Genomic DNA, 15943 nt, shown 5'->3' with positions numbered 1-15943 from the left:
CTGGTTACTAGCTGGATAAAAAGCAGTTCTAAAAAAAAAAAAAAAAAGTAAGTATTAACTTGCATCTTATGTTCTAATAAGTAACTATGTTTCATTTTCAAAAGTGTATGCTTGAAGCACAAATAAAATGAGAAAAATAATAATCATCACCCAATGGAAAACCATATAAAAAGCCTACCACTTTATTGCCATGGCGATAATAGAATGTTGTGCTAAACAAATCCGTATAGAGCTATATGGTGATTAAATCTTGTGTCATAAAGTAGAAGCTTGGAAAACCAGTGAGATCTGTCTCAGCCTCTTCGTGTTGCGAGTCAAAGTCTGTCAGGCTTCAAATAATCACAGGTCTTGAGTGATTCACGAGAGGAGGGACCACAGGTTTCGAATGAAGGAGGACCCATAAACAGCTTCAAACACTTGTAATGTGTTGTAGGCTTTTGTAGCGGGTTAGAGACTTTACCTATGCGTGTCAGTTACCAATAGGCATAACTTTACCAAAGTGCTTATTAAAAGTGTAGCTTTACTTAAAATTTTATAAGGTTGCTTAAATGTATTTTATTCTCTGTAAATTTAGCATTAATATTTATAGTAGTGTTAACTGTTACTTTGTCCTTAGTGGCAGGACTACATTTAATTATAGTTATTTAAAAAATAGTTGGGGATTTTTAAATATTTGTATTTTCAGCTTATTAAAATTAAAATGCAATCTTAACAGATATAATAGATTACATGGTTCTCAAGTGTAAAACAGTGGAATACTTTGTACAGGTTAGAAAATGGCGCATTTCCCCCTGTCCTGCTTTTATGCTGATATAAATTCAATAAGCTTCAACTGAGTCATACCAGCACAAAGACCAATTGTATGAAATATAACATATCTGTATGATTATTTTAAGAATGTATTTGTGTGCTGTAATATTGACCCGCCAGCAAGCTTTCATGTTAACTTTAGAATAGGTAGCTTCTTTTGTTAGGGAAAGTTTTGCTGTAAAGTCTTCGCATCCTCAAAGTAGGTGCTAAGCCTCCTTAACAACTTGACAAGCTGCACAATTCCTGGGATCAAACTCCGCAAGAGTGTACGTTTTAACGTGAAGTCTCTTTAAACTGTTAGTCCTTCAAGACCCCAAATACTTTCCACCTCAGCTTAGCAAAAAAGTAAGCTACCTCCACATCTTTCAGGAGGTACTCGGTCCATGACAGGACTGGAGCCTGTTCTGCTTTTTTCAATATTAGGCATTCACCTTGAACAGTTTTCTGTGCTGTGTTTGTTAGGGGTAGAAGGGATAAATCCATCATTAAAAACTCAAATTAATCCACAAGGGAACATTTTCGAAAAGACAAAACAAATACGAACCAGGTTCACAGTGCTGGTTCAGCTTCCAGATGCTCTCAAATTTCATGTTTTCATTTTGGGTTCAACCCAAAATTTCCCACGCCTTTGCAATTTCATCCCACCCTGGGTTCACAGGTATTCCTGGGCTCCTGTGCAGGTTCTGAGAGGAGACTGGTTGTTAAATTATTCTCTTCATCCAAACACGCTACAATTTTGGCCTCTAAAGTATGTATCTAAATTAATGAGGTATGCAATGCATTCAGGCACGTTAGGAAAACTGATCATTATGCTATACAATTTGATCACTGAAGTATATTAAAAAGTAACAAGTAAAGTATGCAGCTTGATCATTAAAGTATGGAAAATTTACTGAACTAGTGAAGTATGAGCCTGGGATGACTTTTGTCTCAAATGGCACCTCATAAATAACACCCACAACCACAAAGGCAAACATTCACAAACCCAAAAGCCATACAGGTTTAAGTTGTATTTTTTTCCTTAGAAAACAGCTGAATAAGGGGAGATGAAAAAAATCTTGCAGAAATTATTTCTAAATGTTTTATACATCACATGGATCTTTTGATGGCTTTGACATATGTTGATGAGCTTTACGTTCTGATTAACTCTCTAGAATACACACTACAGAGCTGTATATGAGCAGATGCCCACTGAAATACAGCTCTGTAGAGCTGTAGGGCTATACTATACAAAAATAGAATTAAAGAAACGTAAAGTATTTTAAGCAATATGATTGCATCTTAATATTCAGATAAGAAAGAGCCAAGGTTATGGCACTTAGCTTGGATGTTGCTAACCAACTGCAGAAGAGCTGAGGAAGGAGACAGAGAAGACATTGTCTTAGGTGGGACGCTATTAACCATCAGTGGGCTCTCTGAGGATATTTGTAGAAGTCCAGACCCTGGAGCTTGGAATATGCATCATGAACTTTTCTTGACTGACCTGCCAGTCTAGTGATTCATCAGGCCTGAGTGGAGCTCTTCTGCATTAAAATAAGCAGCTAATGCAGTCCAGCTTAATGAAAGCTGCACTTGGGAATCAGACCCCCCCAAAAGAAAATGTACTCGCATGTCATTACCCACTGTGAGCTATTTCAGATGTGGAAGGGGAAAAAAGTAAAGAACATGTTAAAAGCAGTAGTTCAGGGCATGCTGGTCAGGTCTAGAACAGCAAGGTGTCCATACGGGATCAGCACAGCTGCGCTACAGTGGGGAGTATATGGGGAAAGGAGGGATTGTGATTAGAGCCAAACAATTTGTTGTTTAGCCTTTCTGGAGCCGAGAGTGCTGAGTGATTTGCTGCAAGCTTAGTAAACCTTCACCTGTCAAGTCCAGCAGTGAGTAGAAAGAGAGCAGGTCAGGTTGAGGAGATGACAGAAGGAAGGGACAGATCATCACTTGTGCCTGTTCAAGGGCAGGAACTGAGGTAATGAGGGGTTTGCTGACACGTGTGTCTTTCAGCTCACAAAGGGAATTACTGGAGTGAGTGGAAATATATTCAGCAAAGCTTTTTTTTAAAAATGTGATTTCATCTAAAATGATTAAATTTGGAAATCAGATTGACGTCCAGGACTTCTTTGTAGAAAAATTTGCAGAACATTTCAATATCAAATCAGGCATTTGATTTAGCTTCATCCTGAACTTTCTGTTTCCACACTAAATTCTCCATTTTTGTTTGTATTTAGCTTCCTGTTCTGAGTTTCTCTGCTGTCTGTCTCATGCTGCAGAGTGCCTTCTTCACCAGCTGAGCGCATTTTGTTTTCAGCCAGTTGCATCTAATCAACCTTCCTGCAAAACTGCTGGCTGCTTTGTTCATCCTTGATGCTCTTCCTGACAGAGAGAGCATCCTGCTTCTCCTTGGACCAGTACCCATGAGAGGATTCCCCTCAGTACAGCAAGTTCACGTCTCTTCTCGAAGCCTGGCACTGTGAGAACTGTACCTCCAGGTCCCAGGACTGAGGTCCAGGACTAGTTTCTGCTATTCGCTAGTGAAAAGCACGGGTACATCGTCACTGTCTCCATCTTTGTTGGGCATATTTCTGGTGGAGAGTCTACAGAGCTAAAGCCACTTGCTCTCACGTCTCATTGCTCTCAGCAGTGGCTGCTACAACCCCTTCCTGTAAAATACAAACAAAACAGCTTCTTTGTGATCTTGGAAACTATTCCTAAATCAACAGAGGAGACAGCACTGATACAGCTTACCAGCTCCATGAACAGAGGGTGGCTGTGCTGTGACTCCCCAAACATTGATTTGCCTGCAAGTGATGAAGTGCGCAGAGTGCAACTCTACAGTGTATCTGTTGTAACCATGTTGTTTTGGAGCTCAAAAAACCCACACAACAGAGAAGTGACATCCTCAGTCTTTCCGCAACCTTGCTTCCTCAATTCAGCGGTGTTACTAACCCTGCCCCTGTGCACTGTGTTCAGGCGTGGGGAGCTGAAGTTCATTTTGCTGCCATGATCTACCTGTGAAATTGCAGCAGCAATACATAAGGACCTGCTCTCCAGAGGCTGTGCTTTTCCCTGTCTTGGGGGTGGGAGTTCTACAGGTTTATTCATTACTCAGTGTCCTCATCTGTCGAACCTCTGGGCCCTCCTGTTCTGGGCCACTGGTTTGATCAGACAACTGACTGTCATCAGTCATGACCCATTGCACCGGCAGCAGAGATTAGCAGGCCTGCTGATTATGTCCCTGTCCTCAGTCAGCAGCGCCACAAGCTTTGTCTGTCCTCACGTAGAACAGCTGAGCTCCAGGGAAATACCTCTTCTGGCATACCTGCATGTTTGCATCTATTTTTCCAGTGTTACATCTGCTTTAGGCTGAGAAACGTTAAAGCTTTCCTTATGCCATGATCTAACTCCATGCTTCTCTTTATCCATAGCAAAACTGGTTTGAAAATTCCCCTTCCTTGCCCCTGCTCTCCTGTGCAGTGCTCTCCCCAAGACTACAATGTGCTGTCCCTCATTGTGCCAGGATATCTGGTTTGGGATCTTTCCCCATTGACAAGCCTGCCAAAGCCATACCCCTCTTTCCTTCTCTGTTCTGAGTAATGAAGAAAAGGGTCTAATGGCATTTTTAAATGGCAAATTGTTCCTTGGGATGGAAGCCTTTCACTTTATATTCACTAAGAGTAGAGGAGAAGGAGAAAGTAGGGATAATGGAAAGTAGGGAATGTACTAGTAGACCATCAAGCGTACTGCTGATGGGCTAGACACTGCTGGGGAGACAGAGGAGCGGGGAAGCCTCAGTGTGGCTCCTGCTTCTTTATCCAGTTGTACCTAGGCTTAATATTTCATAGTTATTTAACACAATAGGTATTTTAATTACATTTAGAGGAATGTGGCTTTTTTCTAGACAAGGCAGAGACTGGCACGTAGGCCACCTTTGACTCCTTGTGTCAAATCGTTTTGTCAAACCATCGTATACCATTACATATTTTAAACACTACCGAGAGTATTTTATCCTGCAAATGTGACCTCAAAACTTGAATCTGTCTGTTGCAAACAGTTGGTCAAAAGGGAAACGGTACATTACAGAATGACCCTCAACGGAGTTTTCATCTTTTATTTATAATTGGGTTTATTATTGCAAGCTCTTGTTGCACACCAGCTATCAAATCCTCAGCAGGCGTAAATCAGCACTCAGGTTAATGGAGCTAAACTGATCACTGCCAGATGAGGATACAGCTCTACTTGTAACCCAGGGATAAAATACAAGCTTCTCTATAGTGCTGAGACTCTGAGAGCTAGAACAGGCTGGCTAGTGAATTACTGGTTAGCTGAACATAAGAGGAAAACGCATTTCCACCCCAATCCATGCTCAGGCAACTCACTCTGCTGCTTCCACACATCTTTAGGGAAGAGCATTTATGGAAAACAACTTGAAGATATATGTTGTTAGGGTAAAGGAGGGCCCATGGGCGAAGGACAGAAGCCACTAAAGCTGTGTAAACTGTCAAAAGGATGATTACTTCTGGCAAAGGTCATTCTCACGTACAAAGAGGAAAATGCATCCTTTTTCAGGGGAAGATATAAGGGCCTTCTTGTGTAAGCTCTTTCCCAAGACCTTTGCTTTCTGAGCCTCCCCAGAAAGCGAGAGGGGTCAGACTTGTGACGGGCAGGGAACAGGACCAGAGAAATTGTAATTTATCTTGATGTACTGATTTACTTTCTAATTAAGAATTCCTCTTAATAGAAAAATCTTCCAGAAACAGGAAGGAGCTGCAGGAATGGAGCTTCACTGAGCAGGTGTGGGTGGCAGAGCCTTCTTTTATTACTAATCAGCATAGTTATGCCATTTATAGAAAAGGACATGAGGCTGTGCAAGGAACTTTCTAAAGAAGAAAAATACACCCCTGCTTTGAACAGCAAGCGAGCTACATAGGGTGGCCCATAAGAAAAGCCTCGTAATAATGCCTCCCCTGTCTTGGTGAAAGCAGGAGGTGAAAGTGGATTTACACGGTACTCCCAAGGCACTCTCAAATTCTGTTAGGAAGGGCGAGAAAGCCTGTGAAGAGCTGAGCAGGCCAGTCGGGTAATCTGGACTTCACAGCTTACGGCGGCAGCTGGCACGTGGCCGTGGTGTGGGGCAGGGACTGCTCAGAGGCCGTGTGGCAGTCTGAGAAGCCACGAAGCGGGAGCGGGCCGTAGAGTCCCGGCCCCTGAGTTCTGAAGTGATGTACATACAGAGCTCAATGGGACGAGTGGAGCACATGGCAGCAAATATCAGGAAATCCCTGAAAGAGAAGTAACACCTTTTTCATCCAACAAAAACCTTTCTGTAAAGGTCTGTAAGCACTGCTAGGACATACGCTGCACAGCTCTGGGACAGCTTCATTCCCGTTGCTCCCTTTCAAGGCTGAAGTGAGACACAGCAGACCTAAGAAATGTAGCCACGCTGTGTATAAGGTTAGTTTCAAATGGAGAAATGGCACTTAAATGTCCAGAGTCTGAGATTTTAGGCTCCAGCTCCATTATTTCAGCTAAAGGAGATTATTTTAGCAGTGCATGATAGAGTCATAGATACACACTGAATGTACTAACTGCATGTGGTAGATGAGTGTAACGCAATAACTGAATAAGGTTTTCTAGTTTTCAATCTGTAGTTAGCAGGAAGAGCAAGTGATTTTTTTTTTTTTTTTGTTGGCTCTCTAACCGGTTTAAGATCAAAGCTCATTAGGTCTTATGAAATAAACAAAAAGCTCTTGAAATTAAATATGTTAGGAAAGCTTACACTTACAAAAGATGTTTCTTTAAAAGGTTGCAGGGCAGTAATACTTTCCCTAAGTCTTTGGCTTCATTAGAATAATTAAAAGGGGTGGTGCAGTGTTTTTTAACTGCAGTAATGTTAGGCAGGCAGAAGGTGCACCCTGTGCTGGACCGTGTCCAGCAACCTTCGTTTCCTGACTACGGCACAAACCGGCTCCCACGTCTGCATGCACGATTCCTCTTCTCGTATTTCTTCTCTTAATAATAATGCAGCCGTAATGTCTGTCCCACACGTATGTTTTATGTAAAGCATGGTTAACATTGAAAAGTGTTATTTTCATCTGAAGATAGTGGAGTCTTTCCTGATTAGGAGGCAGGTTTCTTGCAGTTCTGTAAGAAACATATTTTCTTTTCCATCCAGTTATAATGATCATGTGAGATGTGACAAGGAAACAGGAGCGCAGGACCAAAAGCCATCTGTTTCTTTTTTGGTATTTCATATTGCACGGAGCAAGAAGGTGGCAAAGCTTATATGCTTAAACATGGGGGTATAAAATATGATAGTAACATTTAACATGCTGTAAAGAAATGTCTTTGAACCAAAACCAGATTTTTTTTTTTTTGTTTTTACCAGGACCCATTACCACAGCTATAGTAAAACTGGCTGCCACTTGTCTTTGTGAAAACTTTGCTTATAAGATATGTTGCATATTTAGTTTAGACAGTACAGTGGGTGGAAAGTCAGCTTCCATTCCTGAAAATAAGTAGTTTCTTCTTCAAAATTCTGATACTGCTTTTTTTTATCATTATTATTCCACATTGTGCCATTCCTGAGACTACTCTTATAAGTAAAACTTGCTTTCATTCTAAAAACTGAAGTTTACTGCTAATTCTGGAGGTAGAATGTAAATGTTGAATAGATTTCATTGATTTTTAACTTTATGAAATGTAGCCTTTTGCACGCACAGTTAGACTTTTGGTATTCTCAGGTACGTCCATACCAAAGCCTACCAGTGCTTTACTCTGCAGCTTATTCCAACCAAGTGTATTTTGTCCTTTTTCTTTCTGCTTGCCATATGACCTTCTACTGTATTTACCCAAAGTGTGGATTTCCACCCTGCAAAATGCATAATGGGGGTTTACTTAGCAATAAGCTCCAGCGGTGGGTTTTAAAAGCCATACACCGGTGTTAGATTTGAAAGCAACACACTGAAAAAAAGGGGTTGTGCACATCTTGTACTAGCATTGACACACTCGTACCGAACCCCTTCTCTGCTTTCCCCTCACATATTCTGTACCTTTGCAGCCTTCAACTGCATCGTTTAGCTGCAGTATCCCTACTGTGGATGACCAGATTAAAAAGTACCGCCGTAAATATACCTGGAACTTAGAAAGGAAAGGGAAATAATTGCCCTCTCTTTCATCTTGGGACTAAAGTGCCTTTTCAATCAAAGAGATTTCCACTGCGTGCTGAAGACTATTCAGATGAGAAGAATACGTTTGGGATATTTGGGCTAGTTAGCGCTCACTTCCCTTTTTTCTGCATTAACAGAATAGCCCTCTTTGTAAGATCACCCAATTTTTTAGACCTTTGTAAAAGTTTAGGTCAGTCTTGCAGTCCTGTGCTTTTGTTGGCCTGTCACCAGTTGGATCCCGTTTATAGAGAGTCTATTATTTTTCCCTTAACTACTTGCATAGCCCCTTTTCTCTTTTGTGGTGCAAGCCAGAATTCCTGGAAGCAGGTTTTACTGCCTGCGGGTTCTCGAAGGCCGCCTTCTCCACGGACGTTTCCCTCTTCAACTGGCTGAATGCCACACTGCAATTTATAATTTATTCAGTGGATCCATTACTGATTCTCTGTGTATGTTTTTTGTCTAGACTGAGGAAGGGCAAAAAGTCATTCCGCCTAAGTCTTCTCGGGAGCTGTCAGAGAGAGGCATCCTCTCACAGATACAAGAAGTAGTAACTGCTGGTTTTAACACAATTGCACACGAGTTTAAAGATATTGACTCTTCAAAAGATAATACAGTATCAAAAGAGGAGTTCTGGGATATATGTAACTGACATTTTCAGCATCTAAGTGAAGAAGACGTAAGAAAACTATATTATTTTTTCTTGTTAATTTAAGTGTACAACTGGGTAAATTGGCCTTGGCTAGAGATATGCGTTTGCACACTGTTGTGTATAGGCAAGTAGTTTAAAAATTTGGATGAAATGAAAATGTTTTAAGACTATCATTCCATGAACAGTTGTTGCTACATTTGTGGGAGATGATTATTTTTTTCCTTATCTCTGAGTATGGCTATGAACTATAATAATCGCAGGCTTTCTAAAGCAAAGTCACGGAGATGCTATTGCTAATAGGAAGGTGTGAATTTAAAGCACAGTAGTTCTCTTTCACTAGTTCTTTATCTGTATATTTGCTATTTTAAAAGTTTCTTTTTTCAGTTTTAAGTTAATCCACTTCCAGTTGATGGGGAAAAAAACCTTCACAGCATGGAATAAAAAGCACTGCCATGGGGAGCTAATGCAAATTCCTTTTTCTCAGCAGCTGTTTTGTCCTGCCCTCGTTGGACAAAGAAAGGGGCAAGCATATGACATTTCCCGGCCACCTCTCAGCTACTTTTCTGGGTTAAAGATTCCCCCAGATTAGCATCAGCAGAGTTGAAGTAACCTTGAATTTAGCTTGAGTGACTGAAGTCATGGCATGAATCTGGCAGCACAAACCATCCAATTAGCCCAATGCTAATCTCAGGGGAACCTGAGAGGCCAGTCTTTCATAAGATTCTGCTTCTGCTGGACTTAAAACGAAAAGAGCCATTTTTTATCTTTGCTAGTGCTGGTTCAATGTGATTTTTCCTAGTCCAAACACTAGGTGAATAATAAAACAGAGGGAACCTTGACTAAAAGATTTCAGATTTTACTTAACAGCACTCTAACCTTCATGCTCAGGACTGCATCAATGCCATTTGGCAGCAAACTGAAGGACAAGACACAGAGCCTTCAAACTCATATGCATGTCTGCACTACAGAAAATTATTTCAGTACTTTGCTCATTCAGACATATCCTCTGATTTCTTGGCCCTGTACTTCCCAGCAACATTTTTGACTACAAATTGCAGACAGGAGTGGGGCCTGCTTGTAATTATAGCAAAGATATTGCACAGTCTGCCATGTTAGCAGGTGCTGCTATGCATGTGCGAAGTTGCAGATGAAAGCACTGCAAAAAATCAAAATATTTTCCACTTCCCCCTTGAAAATAGCAGAAAAAAATGCAAATGACCTGTGTGCTCTATTCCTAGGAGCCCCACTTCTGGTGAGGTACTAAGTGCAAGTGCCAGTTCTGAACCTGGAGCCTCAACACCAGGTGAAAACAAAAGTGAAAATGTGGTGACACTCTTTCCTCATCCCTGGGAACCGCTGAGCAGAAGCACCAGGGTGAGCTCGCGGCTGACCCCCGGCCGAGGCAGGAGAACGCACACCTTCCTGAGCTGTGAAAAATCTCAGGTTTTTTTGTTTTCTGGAAGCAGCAAGGCAGACTAGATCCTGTCTACTTTACGCTCAAGAAGCAGCAAAGGGACACAGGAGCTATTTTATACTTAAAAGAACCTCAGACAACTGAAGAAAAAAAATCTTGATAGAAACTGTCATCCATAATAGCAACGAGAAGCAGGCCTGAGGAGCCTCATTTATATAAGCAGCAGCCTCTGTGTGAGTGAGACTCAAGCCCTGTATCTCCAGAGATATTTTGATTTTGACAGGCCTCTCAAAGATATGCCTACGTATATCTATATGAAGATGCCCCAGGAGAGCCTTCCAATCTGGGTACAGGGTTTGCCACTGCTAATCCAAACCCCTGTCGTTTAGGCTGTTGTCACTGCTCAGAGTTGTTACAGAAGTGTTACTAACAGTCATAGTCTGGATGACTTCACAGAAAATGTCTTCTTTTATCCTTTTCTGGATGATGGCCACTTACTGTTTGCTGTTAGTAAGGCTCAGCTGGGATCCGTATCGAGTAGTGGATGAAGAATTTCTTCCTGAAGTTTGGCTTCTTGGTCTTCTGAATTTCTGATGCTGTCACCTTTTTCATAAAAGGCTAAGGATGGTAAACAAGCTGCAAGCAAGGTGTTGATTAATATCTTGCCAACTGACATCCCCCTTTTTATCACAGGCGCTCTTCTCCTCTCTGCTTGAACTTCCTTGACTTGCTTGAACTATCTGCAATCCCCCAAATGGCTAAACTTTGTTGGGTGTTGAAATAGTTTCTAACTATAGCTAACCCAGCTCATTAGGGTATTGTTCTATTTAATTGAAGTTTGTAATACACTTTGAGATCCTCGTATGAAGTGTGAAGTATAATCACAAGCGCAAAATAGAATTGTTTATAATTCATAATGTGGTAGCAGCCAGGCCAATGGGGGAAAGTTAAAAGGAAATTCAAAATGTATCCTTTGCCCTTTGAAGTTTGACTGCAACTTGGCACATGCATCAAAGAGGTGACTGGTTTCCTTTAGGGTTTAAGTCTCTGCCGAAAAAGATCAAATCAAAAGCAATCTGAGGTTCCCAATTAGATTTACATTAAAAATCAATAAAGACGACCCTTAAAAAGGCATACTGATCACTCTTGAAACACTCACAAAATGAGTGCAGCTTGTTTAAGGGCAGGCTGTGATAATCCTTGCTTTGATTAGCAGCTTATATCATGAGTAGTCCCATTTAATTCAGTGCAGCTAGTTACTGAATAAAGTGCTGTTCAGCGGGAAATCAGCCCAGCCTCGTCCTTACGATTCCATAAGTAGCCCAGAGGGTGGGCTACCTGCCCTGTGTTGGGCCAAGCAGCCACACGGACCTCCACGGGCAGCAGAAGTGAGGGTATCAACAGCTGCACCCAGGTCTTCTGTAGGCTGGCCGTATTGTAGAGGTACGGTTCCTGGCCATACGTTGTAACTGTATGTGATTCTAGAGGCTGTAAAGATTTCCTGCTATGTTCTTTCATGCTGATTCACTTTTGCCCTCAGGGTGAAATAAGTTGTTGATGCAAATACAATAACTGAGGAACCTTAATGGCCTCCTGAGATGGTGGTATAACTTAGGCACACCTGATAGCATGAGAAATTCGCCCCAATGGTACCTAGCCAGGATACAAGTGCACCATGTATTTGATTTACATCTCATGTTAAAGCGTTATTCTTCTATACTGCAGCTCAATCACTGTGTCTAATCACAGGGTTTAGTACTTTAAACAGCACACTAAGGGCCCAATTCAATTAAAAAATGTCCTGCAGAAATCCCTTTTTCATTGTTTTCCCAGCCTTGTGCAGGCTTCTGCAGAGAAGCTGTGATTTTTTTTTAATAAGATAGGCCGTAGGATTCCTTCTATTCCAAGGCATCCTCTCCCTTTCTTTTTGATACGTGTTGTCATATCCTTAGTACATAAGGGGGTTCTGTTGTTGTAAAACTAGCATTTACAAAAGTCATCTTTTGCTTCTTCATTAGTCTGAAAATCTTTGGAACACAGTGGATGTCAGCGCTGACGGACGGTTGAAGTATCAGGACTTTTTGAGGAAGTTCAGCTCAGAACTTGTAACGATGCCATCAAGCACTCCCAGTGCAACCAGGTCTGCAACTTCTATCAAGCCAGCTCCCGGTGCCGTGCAGGAGCCACATATGTCTTCTCAGCCTGAACGTCCCAAGACATCATCTTCTCTAGTAGGGCAAAGGAGCGTAAGTGTGGTTGTTTTATGAATTTTCTGGATTTTCATTTTTGTGCAGAGGCTGAAAATAATACCTGTGGAACTCAGTGAAGGTATTTCTATTGATTGCCTGTGAAATCAGGCACAACGACCCGTCAATAAGCAAACGAGGTAATTTGCAAAACTGTGTTATAATGACAAAAATTGGGCCAGACAGTAAATCCACTAAAGTCAAAGGATATATGTCAATTTATACCAACAGCATTCCCTGACATTACCGTACACATATCCATCAGACCTCTATGGCAAATAAAATTTCTGTGTTTAAGCACAATCAGATTTCTGAGAAAAAAGTAAACAGCCCAAATTACAAAGGCCCAATAGCTGCAAAAGCAGCATAAAAAAATATAGACAGCTTATCTGTGGTCATCTGACAAAGCTAGGCAGGATTGGCAGTTGCAGTTTTCTAGTAGGCGTTTGCTGGCCTGTCCAAAACATTTTGGTGGTCTTCCCTGCTTTCTGGTGGATGCCAAATTACAGTTGTTAATGCCTGATAGTCTGACTGATAGACTTGCCATGAAGGTCAGTGATCTGAGAGAAGTAAGAGAAGTGAATTAGGAATGCAGTAGTTTTGCTTCATTTTTGCATCCATACCTATACTTCATGTCAATAATGCACTTTGGTCCTCTCCACTGCCATGCTGGCCTCTTACCCTGGTGCTAGAATTCACAGAAAGGTGGGGAAATCATTACAGGCAGAAAAATTAAATATCCCCCTTGTGGAGCTGCACCTACCTATTCCACGTTCTTTGGCTAAAACCAAACCTACAACAGAAAAATAAAATATTTAGAATTATTCAGTGTCTGGAACATGCTTGGATTTTCTTACGACTTCTACATGGAGATGTTTAGCTACTGAAAAAGAAATAACAGATTGAGCAAATTAAAGATGCAAACAACTTGTCAGGGCTGGTAAATCTAAACATTGGCCCATTGCTAGCTCAATTATTGTATTAACTATAGGTTCTTTCTTGAAAAGCCCAGACAATTAGCTACATGCATCCTTCATGCTTTGATCCAGTTCCCAGAGAAAGCAATGGAAAATTCCTTGTTACTGCCTGTGAATAAGACAATAGGAAGGGAACTTAAGTCTCCCCAAACTTAGGGATGTTGGAAAGACCCCAGCCAGCCTGAACGCTGATCAGGATGAATGGTCCTGCAGCATTCATTGCATGGAAATGTGTGTGAAGGCCTCAGCAAGTCTGCACCAGCGAAACCCTCAAGTGAGCACTGGGAAGTCTCACTATATATGAGATTATATACTGGATCTAGAAGCATAAATACCGCTTGTGCACGTACTGTACAGTGATAGGCTGAGGCTTTGCTTCCAGCTCACCCACAGCACTGCTGAAGCAGCAATCAAAAAGACACTGAGCACTGGGATCCTCTCACGTCATTCCTTCTGTGGCTCTGCATAGGACCAGGAGTTCTCCCAGTAACAAATCAAAGCAACGTTATTCCATAATTCAGTGACTTTGCACTGGTTTAGTTGTTTGTTCTAAGATGGCGCTACATAGCTTTTTTTTGAACACGGTATCTCTCATTTAATAAGAAACAGTTTGGAGAAACTATAAATGATTTACAAATTAAGCCAAATAAAGAAAAGGTGGTCAAGGCCCATTAAATGAATAGCATCATTTTGACACTAAGAGTGTTCTCATATTTTTACCTACAGTTTTGCAGACACAATACAAATCAGACTTAGAAGTGGCTCAAATGATACATTAACCTGAAGTTTGGAAGACTAGGAACTGGATTTGTCATCTGGTGGTTTGTCTACACAACCAGTAAAACTCAATAGAAAAAAATTACCATTATCTCTTGCTTTTAGATACCAACATCCAGTCGTCCTCAGACAACAACAACTTGTTCTACACCTATCCTTAACTGTGAAACAATAGAAAATAAGATAAGAAAGAACATCCAACATTCCTGGAGAGGCATACTGAACGCGTGCCAAGAGAAGGATGTCAGCAAGCTAGGAGAAATCGCAGTGTCAGACTTCCTAGGTTTGTTATCATCTGAAAAGTGCTTTACTCATTCTCAGATGCATTCTGTTTTCTTTCTGGTGTCCCAGCCATAGGAATATCTGGCCTCTAGTAAGTGGCATCCACTGCGCGATTGCTCCAGGTACCACCCTGCTATTGCAAAGCAGAATAGCTTACAGTAGCCTTGGGTGCAACACATTCACCTCCCTATTCAGAATTACCTGCTCCTTGGAAAAAGCGTGCACGGCTTTGCTTGTGGGTATGTACGGCATGTACACAAGTTTCTCATCACCTTCCCAATACTCTACCCTTGCTGTGCCTGGGCATATTTGAATAAATAGATTCACCAGTCTTTTCCTTGTGGGTGCTTCTGGTTGCACTGGTCTTGATGGCTGAATGCCTGCTGATTTGAAAGGACCCTGGATTTTACTCTTAGAAGAGCTGAACTATGCTGCTCTTCTGTTGTGTTCTCTTCTAGAGAGAGGATTTTCTGTGCCTTTGTTAGGACGCTTCCATGTGTGATAAGACAGCGTGCACCTGTATAATCAAATGTAAAGTCCTGGCTATAAGAACATGTTAGCTTATGAGATCTTTTATCTCAGTTAATGTCAAGGAGTACTTGTTGTGCATTTAAAATCAAAATGACATGTTATCAGTCCCCTGAAACCCTGTAGAATGTGAACTGCCACCTTGTAAGTATAGGCGTATGCATATAGCTGCGTATAGCAAGAACTGCACAGCACACTTACGCAGCAGTCGCTGCAACTGATGACCTGTCAACATATTCCTGCTAGAACTTGTGAACACAGGACAACGACTGGCTATTTTTAAGAATGACAAAATGAGTATTCTTTCTTCGCATTTCAGATATAGCAGAGAAGTTCAATTTGGATTTAAGTGAAGGGGAAATTAATCAAATAACAACAAAATATGCTTTAAAGAAAAATGGAAGATTTGCATACTACGATTTCCTTCAGAGTTGTATCTTGTTGTTAAAACCACAGGAAAGGTCACTGCTACAGAGGGTAATTATACAGAAGCCACAAAACCCGGTAGGTACAATGTTCATAAAAATCAATATTACGATTTTTTTTCAGTTTCTTCTGTACAGACAGGATATTTCATGGCCTGTTTCTATAGTCACTTCATGCAGGGACTTCCCAGCATTTTCTTATTTAATCCCATGATATTAATTTCCTAGTATTCATTTGGTATTTCCTTCAGTTGGAGGATTTAACTCCTTGGGATCATGCTCTATGTGTTCAGGTTATATGGTAAATTGGCTAAATTTGCTCGAATTTGGAATATAATTCCAAATAGAAAACACGGGAGCTGATGGTGTAAGAGCTTTTGTTGAACTAAATAAAAATCAAGCTAGAAATAAAAAGTGCATGGGATGTGTCTTAGGATGGCCCCAACTAGAGATCTTGTCAGCAGGCTGTGCCTCTGCTCCCCACCCAGCACTGTAAGAAAAGCCCAGAGGAAGCTCTCACTTGCACTGCTGGTAACGGTCACTAAAAACATCTAGTAGCCAGGACTGGTCAGCACACGTTGCGCCCTTGCAGCTCTCCCTGCCACACATATCTGCTTCCCAAGCTGCAATGAAGAGGCAAAAGAGTCCCAGCAAGGCAGCTACACACAGGCT

At 41.4% G+C, this 15943-nt stretch overlaps 1 protein-coding gene across 1 annotated transcript in view; it reads left to right on the top strand.

The window, feature by feature from the left end:
* EFCAB6 (EF-hand calcium binding domain 6) overlaps positions 1–15943 on the top strand; it is a 108916-nt gene that overhangs the window by 88314 nt on the left and 4659 nt on the right. The window contains 4 exon segments of the mRNA XM_087766019.1: positions 8437–8649; positions 12055–12282; positions 14142–14319; positions 15166–15350. Of these exon segments, the coding sequence (XP_087622145.1) occupies positions 8437–8649; positions 12055–12282; positions 14142–14319; positions 15166–15350 (804 nt within the window).

This window comes from Nipponia nippon, unplaced genomic scaffold, assembly GCF_047370975.1.
Source record: "Nipponia nippon isolate SJK-2023a ecotype South Korea unplaced genomic scaffold, ASM4737097v1 scaffold_3, whole genome shotgun sequence".
NCBI lineage: Eukaryota > Metazoa > Chordata > Aves > Pelecaniformes > Threskiornithidae > Nipponia > Nipponia nippon.
Note: the sequence above shows the minus strand (reverse complement) of the source record. Positions and strands in the feature narration are given on the sequence as shown.